This window comes from Onychostruthus taczanowskii, unplaced genomic scaffold (genome assembly GCF_017590055.1).
Source record: "Onychostruthus taczanowskii isolate IOZ18803 unplaced genomic scaffold, ASM1759005v1 scaffold174, whole genome shotgun sequence".
NCBI classification, from domain to species: Eukaryota; Metazoa; Chordata; class Aves; order Passeriformes; family Passeridae; genus Onychostruthus; species Onychostruthus taczanowskii.
In genome coordinates, this window is record NW_024498951.1 from 893,336 (window position 1) to 903,190 (window position 9,855).

A 9,855-nucleotide genomic window follows, 5' to 3' on the forward strand; every position below is an offset into this window, starting at 1 on the left:
TTCTGCTCCCTCCAGTCTGTCCCTGATCCAAGGTACAAGTACAAAAACATGCATGTAGTTGCAATATTTCTGGTTTAAATTTATGGAGTTTAAGCAAGCAGCTAACTACTTGTTCATGTTTCTATGCTGCATAACAGAGCTACAACTTTTAATTCCAAGTACGTGCTATGTGATAGTGATAGCAGTGTCACACTACAGTCTTTCTTCAGCTTCTGTGAGAAGTAAATGCAGTGGTAATGATAGATTTTCAGGGGTGCCTAACACAGGTAGAAAGTTAAATACTTCCAAATTTTGGGCAGTTTTTTTGAACTATACAGAAAAGATGTTTATCTTTCTGAGTGAAAGTAAGTCCCAGAAGACTGTGAATCTTAGTGAGGGACACAGACACAGCTGACTTTGGCAAATGAGGTCCCAACATAAAGTCCAGCCAATTTTTTTTTTTTTTAATCAAAATTTTTAATTATTTTCACATTTTTTCAAAGGTTAAAAATTCCCTTCTCTTTTTTAAAATTTCATATTAGAAGGTATAGTACAATTACTGGTTTTGTAATCTTAGCAGAACAATCCTTTTAGTTATCAGTAGCCCAGAGATATCCTCTAATACAACCATTTCCTTTATCCAAATGCTTTCTAGAAATTGTGAAACTGTCTGCTTTATTACAGTGCTTTATGATGTATTAAATATTCTACATTATTATCTTAATGAATTTGCATTTGTTTACATTTTTATTAAAAAGGTGCATATCCTTATCAAATGTGGATGTGAAAGTGTATGCTTTGTCCACAGTATTTCAGTTTTAACTCTTCTGCTTTATTTTAATGTTTTCTATAGAATTAAAAGATTTTTAAAAAGTGTCTTATGAGTTTAAAGTCTTCTAAATAGAAACGAGTGATGAGTGACCAACGGCAAGCTTGCTGGATTGACAGCTTGAACCACTGATGAGTCTTTGGGTAGTGTTCAAGTTCTGCTGAAGACAGCAAAGACTTGCTGACTTCAGGAGTCTTAGAGCATGGTGGTTTTCTATAAAGGAGGTACAGACTGAAGAGTGCCTGGGTCACCCCACCTCAATTTTATTGCTACTTCCTGATCTGCTCCTTCAACAGAGCATCTCCAGAGTGAGGATTATTTTCTACAGACTGTTGAAGCTGTCATATCTTTCATGAAACTTCAAGCAATATTCCTTACTAATGTCAGTTTGTCTGATGACTGTGATGATATGACTGACTTTGGAAGATAGAAGTACAGTAGTGAACATTAGAGACACAAACAGAAATGTCTTCAGTCAACTGATAAGAATTTTAAGATTAATCTCAGGCATTTTGACAAATGTAGTCAATGACAACAGCCATATTTCAGATGCAGGAAAACATTTACCAGCTGTAAAACTGAAGTATGATAGCCAGCACAGTGCTCATCTCATCGGTGAGATGCTTTAAATCCACAGAGATTCACATCCCAGATTTGGAACTAGTCAGCTAATCTAGCAAGCATTCTTTTCTAAAATGGCACTATGTACTAGAAATATGTGATGTGTTCTTCCTTTTCTTGATGTTTTTATCCATGCCAGAAAATGGGAAAGCAATTGCAATAATAGACTGAAGAAGTGAAGGTGATACGTACTTTATAGATGAATTCACAGAGTGGCCATTCATTTTCTGTTGTCATGCAAGATAATATAGAGGATACTAAGACTCTATTCACAATGTGGTGATTTTATTGGAAAGATTGTGCATTCTGATTGTTGTTTATTACAGCTCCATCTACCTGGCAGTGAGAATGCAGGCAGGAACATTAAAAAAAAAATCACACAACACAAAAACTGACTTATGAAAGTCTTTTATTAGATTGATAAACCTTCACTATATAGTTTCAACTTGAATATTAATGAACAGACTGAATAATCACAATATTTAAAAAAAAACCACAAGTAAAGCCAAAAATTCATTAATGTATTTCCAAGTGTAAAACTTCCTAGATTTTATTCAAACCACGGGCATTGGAAAAGACTGTTTTTTGCCACCAGAAGTTATTCTTTATCCCCTAGATTAGGTAGCGAACATATTTACTTAGCTTGTTATTGGTGTGGGGGAGGGGGGAATCCCAATTCTAAGGTTCTTTTTTATTTTTGCAAACGGAACAGTTATCTGCTTCCTTGTACAGCTAATTAGTCAAATTAATAAATTAATTTGTTTTAATAAAAGGGAAGTGAAATCAGGTTCCTTTGCAAACAATGCAGGGGCATAAAATGAGTGTTGAGCTTCACTGTGCAGTCAAAGATGCAGTGTCTCTTTAAGATCAATGTCTGATCAGTATGAGATTTCCCCAGCTTGCAGAACATCTCTTCCACCTGCTCAGACCCCCAAAAATTACTAATAGCCCTTCCATCTGAATTGACCTCAAAAGTAGAAATCTTTGGTTTTTTTAAGAGTGTCTTTCTGGGGCTGTCCTTTCAAACCTGTAAAAAGACAAGGCTATGCAAGCTTGTTCTGCTTATACTCCAGCTGAGCACCGTCTGCTTTTCAGATAATGAGCACTTTGTCCCCTTAATTCCTCTCCCAATTCTTCCCCACTACAGTATAAAACATTGCATTGTACAATTTTATACATTCTAAATTGGAATCCAAAGATAAAATATTTTGCAATAAAATATTCTCTCCAAATAAAATATGGGAAAATTTCCTTTCCTCCTAATGTAAATTTGGTTTTAAATTTAAATGCACTTTCAGATATAGAGATATAACCTCCAGAGTTTGAAATGTGATAGAGTGGGTGTTTAACATTTCTTTGTGTGGGAACCCTAATGATTGAAACCTTCCAAAGAACACCCATGAGTCTACATGATGCTATTTAATGTCCCACAGCATAGTAACCACAGTCCTCTGGTTCACACAGGGAAACAACCCATCCCACCTTCTTATTTGTACACCATCTTTCCACTGCACTATGTCTTAAACACATATGCAATTTTTGGAACTAAATTGCAAGGATTGGATTCAACAATTTTCATAGAGCACTAGGTTTGACCTGGAAGCTCCACATGAAATGTTTAGTGTTAGACTTTGGCGAAATTTGCCTTGGATTTCAACAGCAAAAAAATAAATACTTCTTACCAAGAGTGCCAAATATGAAGCTAATATAGGAGCATTCTTATGTTCATGACTGTGCACAATTGCTGATTATTACTGAATTTCATACTAAAATAGAGTAGTGTGAAAATAAGTGTTTTGATGAGATCTAAAATCTGATCCCCACTACATGGTAATTTTTTTCCTGTAGTTCTTGTATCATGCCTTCAGGCAGGAAAACATTCTCTGGCCCTTCTGGAGGAGCCATATGGATAAGCTACCAATGATACAATACACACTGGAACAATGCACTAAACATACTGGTTTTGTGACCAGAATTCAACACAGTTAACGTGACAAAGTAATGAAAGTGTGTGATGCCTTTTTGGTCTCTTTTGCTTTTATGAAGACCTCTTCTGTTCTACTCTCACTAGAACATGAACAGAGCCAGATTTTCAAAGTGTTTAACCCTTTTTTCCACTCCCTGAGGAGTGAAAAGGACACTTTAGGTTGAAAAAAAAATTGCTAGAAATTTCTTTCAGAACTGACTAAAGGTTCAGGGTGTTTACCAATGGTTTGGGGAAATGCTGAATGCAAATCACTGGAAAAATTCAGACTTCAATTTCCAGGTATTCACAGGGGCCATACTGAAACACAGACACGGAATATCTGTTGGAAGAACTCTGTTGGAAGAACTGTGTGTTCTTAGAAAGCCACAACAGAGTTGTTCTTAGAAGTTTTTTCTCCTAAAGAACTGAAGGAATTTTAAATGGCAGCAATAGACTGGAGCAGAAAATCTGGGTAAAGTGTTGGAAAAACACCTCGGAGAAGATCTCAAATTACTATGGTGCTATGACTGTGCATTCTGTTTCCTGCCCTTGCAGGCAAATGTTTAGCATATATACACACACCCATCCAGGGTGCAGCTTGTATGTAAAACCATTAAGCATAAACACTTCCATGTATCTGACACAAGGTTAATCCATGCAACTGCTCTGAACACAAAACACACAAATATTTAAAAACTAATGAAAGCTGATTCTTCATGTCTGCTAAAGACAATAGAGCGTCTGGAATTCTAGCACCGATAGGATTGCTAAGTTAAAGGTAATGCTTACCTATGAAAGTTTGCCAGGGTGCATGAAAAGTGACTTCTCAATCCACTCTCTCTGTGGTTTACAGACAGAAAAGAGCCCATGCCACCAGAGAAGTAACAAACACACTGACAGTTCTCCCTGTAAGGATTGTATGTTCAGACTGGCTGCAGAGTGGAAACGGGCGCAGCATGAGCTGCTTTGCAGCTGATGCCCCATGCCATGTGTCAATACTACCTCTAGCCTATATATTAAGACACTCTTCTACAAGTTTTAATACAATTTATATTAGAAGCATCTACAGAAACCTTTCAGGACTCAAAAGTTTCCTATGCCATGACTTTACTGGCAACATGCTGAGAGTCAAGGTCTTATTTGCTGATTGTGCTCTGCAAGTAAATAGGCTAGTCCCCACTCATACATGAAAATCAGGTTGTCAGTGCTTTGTGGCCTGACAGTAACCCACCTCTGACCCATGGCAAAATCCAAAGCTTTTGCTGCAAGAGCTGACAATATAACTGAATGTCTCAACATAACAGCTTAGATTGGATGGATGATGTAGTGTCAAATTCTACACCCTGGCTGAACACAGGAGCTCACGCCGTGAAGTCTGGTATGTAGCAGCAGATATGGTGAGAGCGGTTCACAGTAGCTGTTACTCCACTAAATTACAACATAATAAATAGTTACAGGACTGCAGAGAGTTTGGATCAGAGCGGGAGGAACTGCCTCTGCAAGAGTATGACATTGCTACAGAATGCAGATCAAGAATACAACACAGTGAAGAGCGACACACTCTGAGCACACTCACCTCTTACTTATTCAGCTCCTGGCCAAAAGGACCCGCTCTTGTTTTGCGCTCAGGAGGACAAAGTGCATACTGATTGAAATTTCAAATTGTCTTGTAAAGACTCTGCAGCGATCAGCTTGTATGACTGTAACAATGCTACTTACAACAGAAGTTTAAACAAAGCAAGACAAAATTGCCTTTTGTTGATCTGCATATCATATTGTCTCTTAAAAGAAGATAAACTACACTGTAGCACTATGATAAATGCTATTCCAAAAATAAAGTTTATATATCTTAGGAAACTTCTCTAAATGTCCAAATTACTGTTCTCCATTAAATGCTTTATACACCCTGCCACTTTAGGACTAAGCAATATGTGGTTCACAAGACATTTATCCCCCAAGATATTTATCCCCCAAACTGAGCTCCCCTACAAGTTCATGCATTGTTTGGAAGAGAGCATTGAGGCAAGAAGTGGGACTCTGACCCAAAGGTTTTTTAATGTAGCAAGAACAGAAAGAAGCTCTCATCTCTGGTCACAGCTTGGAATCACACCCCAAGCTGTGGTATCCTGAAGCCAAATTCAGATTAGAAGCTGCCTCTGAAAAGTAAAGTGATTATTCCTGCTTTTTCTAAGATCACAAGTTCTAGTGTCCATATGAGCTGAATGAAAATCAAGTCCCAGGTGCTCTCTTATCTGCATAAGAAATTTGAAAATGCTGTCATAATGTCAGTGTTCAAATATGCATTAGATTTCTACTGGCAAAACTATAAATGGTCACTTTATTATAAAAATACCTCAAACCAACAGAACCATGAAACCACCCAAAACAACAAAACCAAACAAAACCCAAACCTTAATACCTAACCCCCCCAACAAACAAAAAGTCTAAATCCCTATCATTTTCAAATTTTAAATTCATATTTTTGACGGCCAAATTCATCAATTTCCATTTCATCCTCTATTAAACTAGCAGGGAACAAAAAGGAAAAAAATAAAAAAGATTTCAGAGGCAGTACTAATTTATTTCTCTAATTTCAAATTCTTACACTTTCAATAAACAAATCTAGAGGATTATGGTATATTAGCCTAAAAATATTACTTAAAGTTGTATTTTGAATGAATGGAGGTAAATATCAGATTTTAAACATGTTTTTTATACTTCTTTCTATATTGTGAGAAGTTTTCACTCCCATTAAACTTTGCTTGAATACAAGCATTCTCTCATTTTTACACTAAAAATGGAATAAAGCACATGACTCAGATCTGCATGTCCGTATATCAAGCTATATATTTACTATTCCATTTGTCACTAGAGTTTGCTGTCTTGTCTTGAAAAAGCCCACATAACTTTTGACAGAGAACATCTAATCTAGACAAAATGGAGAAACTTGACTTCTTCCTATATATATATTTGCAGAACTGTACAAATCTAGGTTCCCAGCGGGCTGGTGCCTTGCTCTCTTCTGCAAGGCAAGCGATTACTCAGAACCCTGTCAAAGGCAGCTGGCAGGACCGAATAGCCTGTTTTCTCATGGTGGGTCTGGTCCCCAGGGATGCTGAGCACTCCTGGGCACACAATGAGAACCCCCACCTGCTCTGCTCAGAAGCAGAAAACAAAAGACCCTGTTTGTCATCACGTTCATCAGCAGAATTTTAGCTGTTGGCTTCACAGGTCATGAAATAAGACTTCCTGGTGCCAGCAGAGACTTGCTCTGCACATTGCAGAATCAGGTCCTGCAGTGACTAAGCCTAAGCAGGAGGCAAGCTGCTGACATCAACTGAGTGCTTTTATGTGGAAGTCGAACGTGACAGGGAGAGGGTCTGTTTTTGCGGAATTCCTTTTCTCATTGGATAAAACCTGGGCTGCACAGACTGCAGGTGTTCATTTATTACCACAGTACTGTTGCTGCATTCCTGAGCAGCACAGCTGCCTGTAACCACCTATTCAGAGTTTTTGCCTGACTTCAACTAGCAAGTGTTTTTTGAATTTATCCTAGTAGTATCCAGATGTCCCACGAAAGCCTGGCCAAAGGGTCCACATCTTATTTGGTCTGAAAGACACCAAGCTAGCCAGAAAATTGTTGCCTTCTTCTGGAAATATGTTCAGACCAGTTGTCTGTTACGATTTGACACAAGTTTCTCAACAAACAAATACACACATAAGTATATGTATAAAATTTACATTCACTTTCCAAACAATTCCATGGGCATGGAAAGCCTCATTTGAGTGCAAAATTCCTTTTAATTTTCTACACAACATCTCAGGTTGCTACAAATGCAAGGCTGTTCTTATTTCCTACTCTGGTAATTCAATACATTTCTCTGGTACAACCTATGGCTGACAAAAACCATCTAAGTAGGAGCAGCTATTAAGACTTTCATCACACAGGAACTATTTGGCACTCTGGGAGTTTGGTTATAGGAACTGGGGCTTTGTGAGATGTTAGCAAATTACTCTATGGTTCAGCAACCATTACCCTAAGACCTGAACACCTAGAGTAGCTGCTTAGTATGCACACTGTGTTACCCCACATCTCTGTTTCCTACACTGCAGAGGTCAGGTAAGATGTTTATGCACAGCACGGAACATGCAACTTAGTGTTGCACAGAACAGCCAGGGTTTGTATTTCAGTATGTAAACTGCAGGCTCTGAATTTGAATGGTTAATCTTCATTACCCACTTCACATTTTCTTGCTATGGATCCATAAGCTGTGAAAAAACCACCTGTCAGTCAGGTCCTCTGTTCCCTTCTCCCAGCAAAGCATGGCTTTGAGACCCCTGAGTGGACTGTCACCATGCATTCCCCATACAGAAATATCTGGCATTTTAGAAAAGGCACAAGAAAATGGCATTTTCAGAAGAGTCAGATCCCATTCAGAACATAACTCACAGAAGTCTATTCCTGAAGATTTTTGAGGTACTGAAATATATTTTAAAGACCTGAGTTCACTGACATCTGCTCCTAGTCTCTGCAAGACCTATGTCATGTTCATGTTGCATTCTCCTTATCAAATATGCCTCTAAAATCCAAAAGTATTAGAAACATTCCAGTGAACTCTAGACCAGTGGAAAATTAAACACATCTATGTTCATGCTATTGATGATGGGTTAGTCTTTGAAAACTCTCCTGAGCCTATATGGTTCCTAGGAGTCTTTCAGAAGAGCCCATGGGGTCAGGACATCTATTCCTTGACACAAAGGAAAATAAAATCCAGCAAGGACAAAGGGAGGCAAATGATTTCTACACTCCCTGACATCAGGCAGCTATTGGAGTTCATGATGACATCTCTCAGTCCCTCCCAAAATGAAGTGACAGTATTTCAAAAACTTATTCAGCCATGGAGCACCACATTTCCTACAGACAGCTCCAGAGTTTCATTCAGCTCTTGATCTTAGCTGACAGCCACTGCTGCCCTCCTGCCAGTGTGCCTGCAGGCTTGGGTACCACAGGCAACAGGAAAACAAAAGGGAGGGAAAGGGAGAAAATAAAATTAATTTTTTTTTCAAAAAATGAAAAATTGAATTCTTTAACCTTTAAACATGCTTGTTTACTTACAGAAAGCGTACTTCAGGCACAAAAGGTTTGAGTATCAGTCACATACCACTTTAAATTGAAATAGTATCAGGATTGTCCCATGCAGTCAGCTATATTATCCCCTGTCAAGAAGTTGAAGTTTCAGTTTTTGTATACATACATATATATAAAGTATGCATCTTTCACACAATGGTCTCCTGGTCTGAATTGACTCCAGTGGGGTTTATGTAACAACAGTAGCTGTCATAAGGGCTGTTATCCTTGTAAGAGCAGACAATGATACTATCTTTAGGAGCCACAAAAATGTTATCTTCAATGTCAGGGCAAGGAATGCTGTCCCTGCTGGGAGAAGAGCTCTTCTTCTCCAAGGCACTGTATGTGGAGCCATCTCCCACGAACACATTCTCTGGCATCTCTGGGTAACAGCTCTCCAGGTATTTCAGCATCTCCTCCTGCTCCACCTTTTTGGTGAGGCTCTTGCACTCTGCCGTGTCAGCGGCGGTGGTGCTGGTGGTGCAGATGAACACGGTGTCCTCTCTCCTCAGCCCTCTCCTGTCCTTGCGGTAAGCTTTCCTGGCCAGCTCGTCACAACTTCCCTTGCCAGACTCCAGGTCCGAGGGGGTCCTTAGCAGCTCCATGACATCCCGGTCCCTGATTTCCTTACAGCACGGACGCATGTTCTCGGGACATTTGGTGCAGCCGTCGGTCTTTCTGGTGAGGGCGATGGCGGCAATGCCCGGCAGGCAGATGGCCGGCCCGATGGCCAGCAGCGGGATGTCTCCCAGGGTCTCTCCCTTGATGCCAGACACGGTGAACATGAAGCCGAACACCAGAAAAACGCTGACCAGAGCCACCACAAGCCCCGTCCGGGGGTTGATGTCGTCGGGTCTCAGGGTTCGCGCCATCCAGCTGGTGCGCACGGGGACACTTTCCTCCGCCGCAGCGCCCCGAGGGGCAGGGGACAGACGCTCCCCGGCAAGCCTCCGAAGTTTCCCGGGCAGCGAGGCACGGAGCACCCCGACAGCCGGCGCCGCTCGGCTTTCCCTCGGCGGAGCCGCAGACGGAGGGCGGGCCGGGGCCGGGAGCTGTCCTGCCTCCTGCCTCCTCCCTCGCTCCCTCCCTCCCTCGCTCGTTCCCTCGCTCCCCGGAGCCGGTCGGAGCGGCTCCCCCGCCTGCAGCCCCGCCGCGCCCTCCCACGCTGCCGGCGGGCGCAGGGGGCTCGAGCCCTGCCGAAGGTCGGGCGTGGAGAGACCGGGCGGCTTCCAGCAGCAGCGGCCGGGGAGACAGCTGCCGCGAGGGTTCACCTGCCCGCTGTCCGTCTCCTCCTCCTCATCCTCAGCCGGCCCCAGCGGAGCCCCGCACAGC

At 41.2% G+C, this 9,855-nt stretch overlaps 1 protein-coding gene across 1 annotated transcript; it reads right to left on the reverse strand.

Annotated features, from left to right (window-relative positions):
• Window positions 1-8,672: 8,672 nt before the first annotated feature.
• On the reverse strand, window positions 8,673-9,395 carry TMEM215 (transmembrane protein 215). The gene has a single exon (XM_041400200.1). It carries the CDS (start codon window positions 9,393-9,395, stop codon window positions 8,673-8,675), a length of 723 nt encoding a protein of 240 aa, XP_041256134.1.
• Between the last annotated feature and the right edge of the window lie 460 nt (window positions 9,396-9,855).

Bases quoted from the DNA above. Each gene is read 5' to 3' on its own strand.
- TMEM215 (XM_041400200.1), bottom strand. From the start codon at position 9,395: ATGGCGCGAACCCTGAGACCCGACGACATCAACCCCCGGACGGGGCTT.